Source organism: Siphateles boraxobius, unplaced genomic scaffold (genome assembly GCF_051911475.1).
Source record: "Siphateles boraxobius isolate OS27281-9 unplaced genomic scaffold, OSU_SipBor_1 26, whole genome shotgun sequence".
Classification (NCBI taxonomy): Eukaryota; Metazoa; Chordata; class Actinopteri; order Cypriniformes; family Leuciscidae; genus Siphateles; species Siphateles boraxobius.
Genome location: NW_027508876.1, coordinates 24,286,749 through 24,301,377, shown reverse-complemented (window position 1 = coordinate 24,301,377; position 14,629 = coordinate 24,286,749). Strand labels below are relative to the sequence as shown.

At 37.6% G+C, this 14,629-nt stretch overlaps 1 protein-coding gene across 1 annotated transcript; it reads left to right on the top strand.

Annotated features, from left to right (window-relative positions):
- Positions 1-2,375: 2,375 nt before the first annotated feature.
- LOC143752076 (asparagine synthetase [glutamine-hydrolyzing]-like) lies at positions 2,376-14,308 on the top strand. Its single transcript, XM_077245060.1, has 12 exons — positions 2,376-2,484; positions 5,201-5,450; positions 8,089-8,326; positions 9,069-9,254; positions 10,318-10,419; positions 10,517-10,644; positions 11,163-11,289; positions 11,822-11,928; positions 12,258-12,358; positions 12,441-12,522; positions 12,755-12,910; positions 12,997-14,308. Exons 2-12 carry the CDS (start codon positions 5,202-5,204, stop codon positions 13,204-13,206), a joined length of 1,686 nt encoding a protein of 561 aa, XP_077101175.1. The 5' UTR covers positions 2,376-2,484; position 5,201; the 3' UTR covers positions 13,207-14,308.
- Positions 14,309-14,629: the final 321 nt, after the last annotated feature.

Sequence of the window (14,629 nt, the reverse complement as noted above, 5' to 3'; positions counted from 1 at the left end):
CTAAACTGCATAACCAATGTGTTTACATTAGTAATGTACCATTGTACAATTTATCATGGCTATTCGTGTTGATAAAGTTGGTATTACTGTTAAAGCTCCAGTAGGTAGCTTTTGTAAACAAATATTTGTTAAAACTCTCATTATGTCCTGAAAGTAGAATATGAGACAGATAATCTGTGAAAAAAATCAAGCTCCTCTGGCTCCTCCCTGTGGTCCTACTGCCATTTGCAGAAATACACCGCTCCCGGTCAGAAACAACCAATCAGAGCCAGGAGGAATGTCTTAGCAGTGTCAATCACGCTCGTGTACGCGCTGATCACACCTCTCTTGCACAGTGCGAGCGCGTACCGTCGTTCGTGACTCTCCTGTTCGAACTCATTCAACGAACGAAATGACTCGAAAAAAGATTTGTTCATTTTGAACGAGTCTTTTTCGGAGTCATTTCGTTCATTCAACGAACGAAATGACTCGAAAAAAGATTTGTTCGTTTGGATGAACGAGTTCGAACAGGATCACGAACGTGCATCACAGAACAGAGCAAGGCGAGCATTTGTGCTTATAAAACGTAAAGTTTTTTATTTATTTTTGAAATGACCGATCGTTTCACTAGATAAGATCCTTATTCATAGTCTGGTATCGTTTAAAACCCTTTGAAGCTGCGCTGAAACTGTCATTTGGTCCTCGAAACGTTTGTGTCCTATTGAAGTCCATTATATGGAGAAAAAGCCTGGAATGTTTTCATCAAAAACCTTAATTTCTTTTCGACTGAAGAAAGAAAGACATGGACATCTTGGATGACATGGGGGTGAGTAAATTATCAGCAAAAGTTTTTTTTTAAAGTGAACTAATCCTTTAACGTTATCTTAGCTATAACTTATAGAATGAGTGCAACCTTATAAAGTTACATGTATTGCAAAATACATAATGATTTGAGGACCAAGTTTGTAGTCAAAGTATGGGCAGGCCATAGTCAATGTAAAGCATATTGTTGATGTTTCGTCCCTATTAGTGAATGTTCCATAACTGTTTATAATCTGCCGTCATCGGTGGTCCTGTTTACTAGCCTGCGCGTTCACGGCAGGCTCCGCTGTGGGGGAGGAGCTGTGGAGGGAGGGCTGTAGCGTAGCAGAGAGCAAGGGGGTTGGACCTGTAAGTTGTGCTTGTTCAAATTTTCAGGCTAAGTCAACATTTTCTCAAAACTCCCTACTGCAGCTTTAAGGAGGCAGACTTGAATGTTAATCATTGTTATTGCATTTGTTGATTATAATGCCAGTGTGTAAATAATTCTCAGAATGTGATTGTAATTATATTTCTTTATTGTTCCTTTAGACCATTAATACAGACATCATTGACAAGAAGTTAATATTAAATGATGTACATTTTAGACACCATATTACCAACGAAAATAGTTGAAAACTAAGCCACAGCACTGAGAAGAAAAACACACCGTGGTGTTTCCTTACTGAATGAATCAGCTTTTTGAACAATCAGTTGAATGAATCTCAATGACTCACTCATTAACAGTGACTTACTGCCTCCTACTGGCGGTTTTAATTTCACATTTAAAGTATCTTTTCATGTTTTAAATAATTTCAAATATAAATATTTAACATTTTATTTTTAAAACGTCATAATATTATTTATGTCTGTGTAAAACATCTAAATGCTACTTAAACCCTAATTTATCTTTGGGGTCTATGAGCGCAATCGACTTTTCCGTAGTAAATAAAACACGGTTCCCGTCATCTCAGTTTCATAAAATTGTGTCACTTTTTCTACATTATCTATCTATACACACAATATACACTATACACTGGGCTTGATTCGGTTATTCTTTAAGGTATGTAAAAAAAATTCCATTGTATTTTGGTGGCTTGATAAATGAAAAAGCTAACTAAATTGACCAAAAAATTCTTCAAAACCATACATTTTTTGTAAATAAGTTGTTTACACAAAACAACTTATTTACAAAAAAATTTATGGTTTTGAAGATTTTTTGGTAAATTTAGTCACCTTTTTCATTAAACCAGAAAGAAACTTTCAGAAGAAGGATAATGGAACGGTCTCCGTGCTACACTAATAATAGTAGTAAGGCTTTCCTCGGTGTACACGTGTCCTTGCAAGTACAATTTTGCCTGTATTAATGGTGTCCCCTTCAAAAATTGCTCTTGAGAATTGTTATGTTTATTGTCCCCCCCAACATTTTGATGAAATTTTCGCCCCTGAGCAAGTCTAATGCTTCCAGGAACCACAAACTATGCTGAACAGTCATTACGTCATGGCAACGTTGCGAGATCGACCAATCACAGCAGCGCCTGTGTTTCTTGGGCGGCACTGACTGACTGAGGTCAAATATAGGCAATGCTGAAATGCAGCAGCAGGTGTTTTATTTCGTCAGACGAGTTTCCCTCACTGGAGAAGAACAGGTTCTTCTCACAGACTCACAACTCTTCCGAGATACACCAAATCAAGCATATTTTACAGGTAATACACGTTGTGATTGATTTATTGAGAATTGATTACACGGTTTAATATGCTAAAAATGTGATTATAATATGTTGCCATTCTCCAGCTTGGTACATTTTTGTAATGTTAAACCACAGCTTTACCTGTCATACCTGTAACAGATTATTTAAAATAACAATACAATTATAAATTATATGAATAATAAAGGAGAATAGCCTAGGCTATATAGGTTTTCTCACAACTCTGACGGTTTGTTTCCACAACTGCAAGTTGTATCCTCACAATTGCCAGATCCAACTTAATTCATTGATTTAAGTGATGTCAGAGAAATGATGTCAGAATTGCGCGACTGTGAGAAAACGTTGTAATTGTGAGGAAAAAGCCAGTATTGCGAGATTATATCACGCAATTCCGACTTCTTTTCATACTTCCACCTCGCATGAGTTATTAAAAGGCGAATGAAGATACTCACCCTTATACGTTTTTAGACACTTTATTTATTTGTTTATTTGCATTTATGAATGCCATTGTTGATGCATATTTTGCTCATGTAAAATACTTTTTTTTTAAAGTAATCACACACTACCACTTTTTTTATTTTTTTAACACAAGAAACACAGAATGACAATGATAGGACATGCCAGGGAGCAAGAAACTATAGCTATATCTTTTGAAAAGATTCACAGTTTTTATAGCTTTCTTATTAGAAAAGTCGGATATCATATACATATACAGTTTTAAATCAGGCGAGAAACAAAATAAGATTGAGTAAATAATAAAAAAAACCTCTCACTCTCTTTCTCAATGCACACACTGAATAGTCATGGCATCTTTGCACATTCAACCAACTGGTACATAGCATACTAGTGAGATGATTATGTTGATTACACTACAAAACCGTTTTACTGTTTGTATACAGTTCAATCTTAAGAGGACAGGTTTTACTAGCTCAGTTGGTATTCTCACAATTTGTACATTTTCACATGTACACAGTAGCCTTTCCTGTCAAACCTATGAATTATGTAAGGAAGCTTGTTTCCGCCACGAAATAAAACTTAATTTTTTATCTCGCAGTTCTGACTTTATAACATGGAATTGTGAGTTTATCATGCAATTCTGTGAAAAAAGTCTGAATTGTTAGGTGTAAATTCGCAGTTACTTTAGATGTTACAATACCAAAACTCTAGTAGTTGGTGCTGTTACCATAAAAAGTACACAATACTCAACACTTAAGTCATTACAACAGTAAACAAACCAAAATAATAGTCAGGGCATGAATTTCATTTTGGAAAATGCAAACACTGTTTTGAGCTTTTACCATTATGTTCAATCGTGTGTCTATCACAATCGTGTCAATTTGGCAGTTTGTTTCAAGGTCCTGCCCAGTTGAGAGATCGCCCAATCATGGAGGGATACAAATATTAATTGAAAATCCAACGTCCAATAGGCAATACGATTTTTCTTCTGACAACTTTACCCTGACAGCTTGTTGGAATACTGTTGGAATGCTTGTTGCATTTTGTCCACTATAGTGGACATTATGTTTCAGTGAATATCTCTGAAACCGTATGTCACTGTTTCAAGTTTTTGTTTTTTTCAAACGTGTGGTGTTTTCAACATGACAACTCCATCTCCTTGGTCATTAAATATGACTGGCACTGCCTGAATGATAAAATTTAGCACAAATTTGAATCAATATCTCAGGAAATTGTTACGATACAGGACATCTATTTCAAATGTCCTCTGTGGACATCATGGCTTAGTCAATCAGTCAAGTGAATAGGGAAATAAATGATATATCAATATTCCTATGAAATATTAGATGAATCTAATGTAAACGATTTACCACTCCTATTATTACACTTCTTTTTTGTTACATGTTGCCCCAAGAACACATTAAAATGCAAATTAGATACATTGTATAGAATGGGACTACCCATTTAAGGCCATTTTACACATATAGCTATTGCATAAAGTAAAATATCAAATCATTCTGTTGTATCTTTCATAACAGTTAAGAATCATCTTTATACAATGGTTAAAGAAAATCCTGAAACCTACAAATTGATTGGTGAATAAAAAAAAAACAATCCATTCTTTTTGTCTATAAATGTCTTTTCATGAAATTTAATTTTTTTTGAACAACTGAGTCCTGATGACCACTACAGTTGACATAAGCATAACATATGAATAAAATATTATTTCCAAATGCTTTTTTTCCCATTTGTTCTTGTGCTCCGAACAATGTAATGACAATAATAAGAATTAAAAAAAATCACAAAACTTCTCAGGAGAATAAAGCGCTGGACAAAATTGCGTGTGAGCCTCATATTCTCACCTTTATCGTATTATATGAGCCATAAAAGCCTGATGTATCAAATATGACAGAAAACATAAAACTAAATGCAAACTTAAAAGTGGAATTCATTTATTTTCTGTCATAAGCGCTGTCAGAAACAGAAAATAGTGCAATCTCCTTTGTCCTTTGTGTTTCTGTTGAAACCAATGTATTACTGCTGTTCCATAAGTACCTTCTGAATTTGCATTTTAATTCAGTCTGTCTTGTTTACATCAGAGTGCGAGTGTCTCTTTGACGAATTTTTGTGTACCGTTTCAATAGTAATTTTGTGTGTTTTTGTATTCAACAGTTTTGAATTCTTGTGTTAAAATGTTAGGATAGCATTTCTAATTTGACTTAATTCAAGTTTTAAATTTTTTCATTTTTTCCCATCAGAATGTGTGGTATATGGGCCTTGTTTGGTAGTGATGAGTGCCTCTCGGCTCAGTGCACCAATGCCATGAAGATCGCCCATCGTGGTCCAGATGCTTTCCGCTTCGAGAATGTCAATGGATTCACCAACTGCTGCTTTGGGTTTCACCGCCTTGCTATTGTGGACCAGCTGTATGGCATGCAGCCTCTGCGTATCAAGAAGTTTCCCTACCTCTGGTTGTGTTACAACGGTGAAATCTACAACCACATCAGGGTAAGTAACATTCTTGACCTATTTCACTTTCACTTTATTTCACAAAAAAGCACAATTTCAAATTATATTATTATATATATTATGTAATATATATTACGATTGTCATTAAAATTTTCTTCCACTAACAAAAGCTATTTTTTACTTTGGACTGATCTTCCTCCTTCTCCCCCTCCTTTGTCTGCCCTAAAAGTGTATGGGTTTCAGAGAACATAAATCATAGAGACCCCCAAATTGGCAGGATGAACCCAAATTTGTGTAATGCTACTCAGGCACACAGACATACCCGTTCTACAGTAGGTGGCGCTATAAGGCAATTTGTGTTTTGAATCATAACTTTATAACCCTAAGGACTAGAAACAAAATAAGTTTTTCTTCCCTTCTTTTTTTTTTATCAAAACATTGCAAAGTTATAAGATGAAGTGCCCCTATTATGCTACAGACCCCTGGTGGCTAGTCTAAGACACAACCGTCTGCACATGCGTGTGTGTGTGTGTGGCCTGGTAAACCCTACCTTATGGGGACAAAATGTCCTCATAAGGATGGCAATATCTGAAATCCTTGTTCGTGTGGGGACATTTTTTGGTGTCAACAGCTTGTAAATCATACTAAGTGATGTTTTTTGAAAATGTAAAAATGCAGAAAGTTTTCTGTGATGGGTAGGTTTAGGGGTAGGGTTAGTGTAAGGGAATAGAATATACAGTTTGTACAGTATAAAAATCATTATGTCTATGGAAAGTCCCCGTAAAACATGGAAACACTACGTGTGTGTGTGTGTGTGTGTGTGTGTGTGTGTGTGTGTGTGTGTGTGTGTGTGTGTGTGTGTGTGTGTGTGTGTGCGCAATAGTGTTTTAAGATTTTCACGGTATGATAAGTTTCAGTAAGTTTCACGATATACAGTATTAAACAATATATAATAATATATAAATTGTCTATACTAATAATAAATATAGCTGCAAGCAGCAATTATCGGGGCCAAGCAAGAAGCCAGCATCAGACCATCAGTAAAATATAGCGTTTTATATATACTTTATTGTAGTTAGTGGCAATTTCATGTTTTGTTCAGTTACAGCGCCACCAAGAGGTGCAATCCTATCAGTTTTCCCTTAGAGTGTGCCCATACATAGGTGTGTAAAATTTGGTGAAAATATCTCAATTCGTTTTGGAGTTAAAGACATGTATATGAATGAGCACATGAAAAATGACCCACATCAAACTTTGATTGCATTTTTTTTTTACACTTACAAGCACAATTGTCAACTTGTTTCCAAATTTCCTACCATGGTTTCGTCTCAGTTGGACTAAGAGTTTCAAATATATTCGCAAAAGTTGTTTTAACGCTAAATTACAAGCGTTTTTTTCATGAGGCCTTTATATATCGCTTTTCATATGTACTACTGTACACCCAAAGCACTTTACAATCATGTCGGGGTCTCTCCTCAACCACCACCAGTGTGCAGCATCCACTTGGATGATGCGGAACCAGCTAGAGTACAACGCTCACAACACACCAGCTATAGGTGGAGAGAGGAGTTTAGGAGGCCATGATTGGCAAGGGCCATTGGAGGGAATGTGGCCAGGACACCGGGGTTACACCCCTATTCTTTACGAGAAGTGCCATGGGATTTTTAATGACCACAGAGAGTCAGGACCTCGGTTTAACGTCTCGTTCGAAGGATGGTGCTCTTTGACAGTATAGTGTCCCCATCTCTATGCTGGGGTGTTAGTACCCACTCAGACCACAGGGTGAGCACCCCCTGCTGGCCTCACTAACACCTCTTCACCTTGTGGTTTTTTTTCTTTAAAAAACCACAAGGCAAAACCCATCATGTTTGGTATCGCTGGACTCAGCAAGGATTCAGGAATCTAAGGAGAGGATGCTCATGAAAATAAGTCAACCACAACCAAAGTTGTAAGCATGTAAATATCTGAAACTTCTCAGACTCCTTCAGGGCATCATGTCGATGACCCATACTGAGTTTTGTTATGATACTAAATGAAAACATGGACAAATACCTCAAATAATGTTTAAATAAATTATTATTATTATGAGAAGTACATACAATATATACAACCGTGATATATTTCCGACTGTAATAATTGTTTTATTTCAACATTCCTTTATTTGTATGGAGAGATAGTATTCTCTAATATGGGTGAACATGTTCGATTGTTTCCTCCTTTTACAGCCACTTTGCGTCTATTTTTTTTTTTGTTGCAAATTGGCTATCTGTCTTCAAGGACAACAATGCGTCTATTTCTTCGATATCTAAAGTGTTCCCATATTTTTTTTCGGTGGGGGATAGAGATTAGTGGTAACAGCCTCTGTTTCTAACATTTTCTCTGCTGTATATGTGTGGGTGGAGTCAAGAGTTAAAGAGTGAGCAATCAAGTGGAAAGAAGTTGCGTACGCGCTGGTGGGACTCTCCATCTGTTTTTTTCTTCCCAAATACCTTTGATGTGCAAGATATAATCGTACACGTTCATACCGCCATATGTACCGTTCATGTAGTATACCGGTACAATAGTGTGCACTTGTGCACTAGTGTTTATTGTGCCAGTATGACTCTCCACCTCACATCATCTCTCCAATTCCTTCATGGTTTAACATGAATCTAATGATCTGTCTTTTTCCTTATAGCTGAAGGAGCACTTTGAGTTTGAGTATCAGACCAAAGTGGATGGAGAGATCCTTCTGCACCTGTACGATCGCTTTGGAATCGAGAAGATGCCAACTCTGCTAGATGGCGTGTTCGCATTCATCCTGTTGGACACTGCTAACAAAAAGGTTTTCTTAGGCAGGGATACCTACGGTGTGAGACCACTGTTCAAACTGCTCACCGACGATGGCTTTCTAGCTGTCAGTTCTGAGGCCAAAGGTATAATGAATAATGTAAAGCACCTTCTCTGGTGGGTCTGCACGAATAATTGAAACTAAATGAAATCCTACTAATGCCGAGTTCACACTGCATGATTTTAGCCCCGATTTTAACTCGCTGACAGTGATTTTGCAAAACGCCAACAAATGCCCGAAATCGGAGGCAAATCGTTACTCGTTCATGCGAGTGACAATCACGCAGTGTGCATTATCAAAGACCTCTGTCTATTTGGACCCAAGAAATGGAGGAAAGTTTATTTTTCTAATTGCTTAAAATGAACGACTTCAGGTCGATCAGAAAACCTTTAGTCGAGAGCAGCCCTAATGTATGTGCTGCACGTTTCAGAGTGAAGCACGACACAGTTCTTTTACGCACCTGCAGCTCATCATCTTGTGTTTTCAGTGTCTCAGAGTGGCTTGGTTCACAGTAAATGCTGCTCCACTCAAACTCATCTCTGCATCTGCTCTGAGTTTGGGAACACAACATGTGGCAACCATCTTCCCAAACTTGTGATTAGAAGTGCTTATAATCCAAAAGAGAAGGCTCCCTGAGGTTTTCTGCCAAAATAAAATATTCATGGTTTACTTATTATTATTGTTAATATTTATTTATTTTCTCATTTAATCACATTTTCATTTAAAATCGTGCAGCCCTATCTCCTGATGCAATACCTTGATCACACCTTTATTCCAGAATTTAATTTTAACAACATCACAATTTCACTGTGATTAAATCCAAACAGGTTTGACAGAGATCACACACTCCATGACCACCCCTGCAAAGATCACCCCCTTCCCCCCAGGACACTTTGAGGAGTTTGACTTGAAGCTCACTGGAAAAGTGAAGTCTGTTCAGATGGGTCGCTTCCACTGCTGCACAGATGAACCTAAACATGCCTCCTATAACAACCTTCAGGGCCTTGGCACAGGTAGATGTCATACCGTGACGTAAAAGTAGTCCAGATTACTTGTGCATTTCTATTCCACATGTTCTGAAGCCATTTTATAGCTTGGTGTGACACTGAAATTGAGTTATTCACATGTTGGACAAATAATTTAGTCCACTTCTGGATCAATAGATTAATTTGAAAAAATCCAATTAAAAACCCATTCTTGAATCAAACGTCTCATACACACAAAATTTCATTCACACAAAGGTCCACAGTCTGATTTCTGCTTTTTTATTTATTTAACCCTTTTGAACCTGAAGCTAAAAAAAGGTAGTTTTCACATATATATATTTTTTGATAGTAACATTTTTTTTCAGAAAAAAAATGACGTTCAATAAATTTGTTATTGACCATTAATGTGTGTGCCGAGTTTGTAAACAGAATTTAAATGGTCAAAAAAAATACGTTTTAAGATTTTAATTAGAATTTTTTTTTTCTAATACTATCTATCTACTATCTAATACTATCACTTTTTAATAGAATCTAATACACGTGGACATACACACGCACGCATACGCTCCCATACATACACACTCTTGACACATGCACACACCACATGCGAAAGTCTCACTCACCCTCTTTCCAAGTATCATCAAAAATCATCCCAATCGTCTCTTGTGTTGTATACTCCTCCTTTGCCATGTTTTTTTTTCCTTATTTTTTTCTTCTTCTGCAATTCAAAACTCCCTAACCTGCCACACTCTGTTTCTCCGTTCAAATCCTTCCCTCCCGCTTTCCCAAAAAGCTGCTGTCATTGGCTGATGGAAATGACTGTAATGAGCCATATGTTGCCTAAAAGCGCATATTGTCTACTGTCAGGATTTATTATTTTGTTGGTGCTAACAGTTGAAGAATTACGGTAACGTGAATACAGCTTGGTTTGTGTCGGCGCCAACACAACCAGTTTAATAGAGTTAAATATCTATGGAACAGATGAATGTAAGAGTTACTTCCAGAACCTCCCTGTAATATACATCTGCTTAAACCACCACTGTGCCATCAATCAAAACTATAGAGAAATGAATTTCTCCCTTGTCATCAGGCTTTGAATTGGAGACGGTGAAAAGCAACATTAGGATCCTGTTTGAAAATGCTGTAAAGAAACGCTTGATGGCTCACAGAAGAATCGGCTGCCTCCTCTCAGGTGCCTGTGCTGCTCTTTCTGTTATTTGCTTTAAGTGGGTTTTGTTACTCTGACTTTTTTATTACATTCACCCTATCCATGATGGTTTTATTTCCAGGTGGTCTCGATTCCAGTCTGGTTGCCGCGACACTCGTGAAACTGGCCAAAGAAGAAGAGCTTCAGTATCCCGTTCAGACATTTGCCATTGGTGCAGACGACAGCCCAGATCTTCTTGCTGCCCGCAAGGTATTGACTCAATATTCAGCATATATGCACTTTACACCTAGATATCCTAAATATGCATGGTGCTTTCTATGAATACAGTGCACGGCACGCTATGTTTTTAAAGCATTGGAGCAGGTCTATTCAAATTACGGATCAAAACAATGGAACGGTTCACACAAGTGCTCTGGGATGTTTATGAGCATTATATCTCCTTATATTTTTATCTAGGGCCAAATGCGCTTCATTCAAGCTCTTTTCATTTCGTGTGCATTGTTTCCCTTGTGCTGATGATGCTGAAGCAACACATTAGGAGCTGCAGATGAAGTGGTTATTTTATATACTGCTCATAAATTTAGTATGACTTTCTGAGGTTGACGATCAGTTTTCTGAAGGTTAAAGCACCTATATTGACTGACAATTTGTTAAAAAAGATAGATGGAAATTAAGTTTTTTTTTTTTTTTTAAGCTTCAGGCCTTGTGTAAGTGCCATGAGTATTTAGTAGCAGATCACGCTGGTTTTAACTGGTGTTGTGTGGCAGGTGGCAGCCTACATTGGCAGCGAACACCATGAGGTGAACTTCACGCCTGAGGAGGGTATCCGCGCGGTGGACGAAGTTATCTTTCACTTGGAGAGTTATGACATCACCACTGTGCGTGCCTCTGTTGGTGAGTACAGGATTTCAGACCAATTATGAGTAGAGAAAAAATCCTATTGATGGATGGGGTATTTTAGGGGTTTTGCCTCATTCGACATGAGGTCGGCTGTTGGAATATCCTTGAAGTTGAAGCTTCTGACGTCTGACGATTCTTATACTCCTAATTCTTATACCTTATATCTCTGATTAGAAGATTCTGAAGTTGGAGCAGATCATCTTCAAAATGGAGGGTGCTAAACTTGCGGTCCTTGTGTGGTTAGGGGGTGTCAGCATGTTTTTTTTTGCGGGGTTATCACTGCTCTCCTTGCTATTTTCCATGCTAGGCTGCATGGATGGTCAGGGAGTTCTTGCCTGGAACAGAACCATGTAAACATTTATTTTGTATAAACTTCAATACTTTGGGATCTGAACAAAGCACACCATGCTTATGAGCAATAGTAACAGGCCAGCCATGCTTTCCTTAGCAATATGAATTTACAATGTCAGCTAATAGCCCGTAGGTGGCAGCAGTGCTTTGCAGAAATGTTTTTGTTTCTACCCAGGTATGTTCCTGATATCAAAGTACATAAGTGAGAAGACAGACAGCGTTGTGATTTTTTCAGGTGAAGGTTCTGATGAGCTGACACAAGGATACATCTACTTTCATAAGGTACATGTCATTATATGCTCAGTTTACATTTACAGCCACTTCAAATGTATAAAAGCGCACTTGAAAAGGTATAAATGTCACTAAATTATATCAAATATAATCAAATTTTCTTTATTGATAGCTGGTGAAAATGTATACAAAAAATGTGCGGAAAAGTGAAGCTAGTTCAAAAAAAAAAAAAGAAAAAGGTGTAGCATAGTTTAGCATGTCTAGCATGACCAAATAGTTTTTCCAGTGGTCACAATGTGAGATATTAGTGTCTTCTCAAGCATTATTAGCTGTATCTGAAGTCTTGATTTCAGCTGAATTTGTGACCTGATTTGAATTAGGCGCCGTCCCCTAAAGCGGGCGCTGAGGAAAGTGTACGTCTGCTGAAAGAGCTTTATCTGTTTGATGTGCTGAGAGCGGACAGAACCACAGCTGCACACGGGTAAGATAAAATACCCCTTCCTTCTCTTCCCTTCACAGTTACTTGATTTCCACTGTTTGTGACGTCAAACCTTTTTCACTAGACTGGAGCTGAGAGTGCCTTTCCTGGACCACAGATTCACTGCATACTACCTCTCTCTGCCTGCAGAGATGAGAGCACCGAAGGTGAGTCCTGACACCTCCCAATTCAGTGATTTATCCTTCCTCATGTCAGTCTAAAATGTGTCTGTTCCCACATCAGTTACGGTGCCTGGTCTGAGGTGTAATGCAAAAACCAAAACCCCAAATATGAGCAATAATGATAGTGATGCTTAATTTATTGGTATACTTTTGTTTTTCCAAATATCATATTAGTGGTTTTTGTATGCCGACTAAATAACTTGTTTGATTGGAGCAGAATGGTGTGGAGAAGCATCTCCTGAGGGAATCGTTTAAAGGGATGAATCTTATCCCAGATGAGATTCTCTGGAGAAGGAAAGAGGCCTTCAGTGATGGTATGACATCCTTGAAGAAATCCTGGTATGCAAGCCTGCAGGAGCACATCGAGTCTGAGGTAATACACATGTACACACAGACTATGATGTCATGGATGTGCACAGTACACGGTGTGTATCCTTTAATCTATCGTCTCTCCTTCAGGTGAACGACTCTCAGTTGGAGAAGGCTGAAAAGCTGTTCCCTTTCAACCCCCCCAAAACCAAAGAAGGCTTCTACATAAGGCAGGTGTTTGAGAAGAAGTACCCCGGCCGCAGCGACTGGACGCCACATTACTGGATGCCCCGCTGGATCAAGGCCACCGACCCGTCAGCCAGAACCCTGTCCATCTACAAGCCTGATAAAGACGAGTAATCGCATCATTCTTCAGACCCTGGCTAAAGATTACATTCTTCACTGCACACACATCTGTCTCATGGAGCTGGTTCAAAGTTTATGATGCTAACATCCTCTGTTACATGAGCTAAATTCATTTTTAGGTGGTTTGATTATTTTTTTCTAAAGAGAACTGAGTTTTTAATACTGCAGGTCAGTTCTTCACAGAAGTATCTTTTAGAAATGAAGCCCTGTCCACTGCCTTTCTTAAGTTCAGTGTATTTATATAAAATATATGAGTGCCATTTTATTAAACAGAATCTAAAAAGATTTGGGAACCAAAGCGAGGTATAGCTTGTTGGTTAAAGGACTGCACTACACTATAAATATTATTTTTGTTACTGCTTTAAAACTCAGAACTTAACGTTAGCCAACATTGTCAACAATAGAGTTTTATACAAAGATTCAGAAAGCTTGAAGGGGATCCATAAGATTTTAAGATCAGGGGTGCATTTCCCAAAGCCAATCATGGTCACAATTTTTGTCGTTACCAATAGAGCTCATTGGAACTTGCAAACAAAGTTGACTAACCATAATTTGGGGAAATGCACCCCAGGGCTGGAAAAGTTGTTGGTTTGATTCTTACAGGCCATGAACTACTTCCATTTTTCACTTGAGCTAAGCACTTACTCATGTTCCTTCAGTGGGACTGTCCCTTTGAGTCTTTGTGTATGTGTAGAATTAGTTATTTGAACAATTAGTAATTGGTTGGCTAGTTAAACTGCTTTTAACCAGTAAAACTAAAGGGATGATCCCCCGCCCCCCCCAAAAAAGAAGTGCATTTCTCAAAGTTAAATGCCTCACACTGGTTAAAGTAAGATTAACTATTTAGCCTTATGGGGACTTAGTTTTTTTCCCTCTTTTAAAAAAATGTTTTTATTTGGTGCATCAACACTATAATCTTGCAAAAATAATAATAATTTTGGATTTGATTAATGAGATGGATGTGTATAAAGCATCTTCAGCCCTCCTGCACTGACTAGTCAAAGACTTTTCAGTTACTTTTTAGTCCTTAATGTGCGCATAAGTTATGGATTTGAAAGATCTGGTCATGGTGTTAATAAAACTTTTCTTCAACATATCTTGGTGTGTTTTAATTAATATCAGTAAATTAAATAATATATAAATAAGCTATAAGTACATAAATATACAAAGAAAGTAGATCTCAAGGTCCAGAGTTAAGGACCCCTGATGTAGATGATATAGTTCAAATAATGTAGATAACTTTAATAACATAAAACAAAAAGCAGTATTCCAACATAGATTTTCCCCTACGCACCTGACTTAAGTTTTGCCCAGATGTCCCAGACACCAAAAAGTTTTATAGTCTTCTTAGCGTATTTCAATACCTGCTGTTCTAGTTAGACGTCTCATCCTTTTTTTTTTTAATGGTAGCACTCGG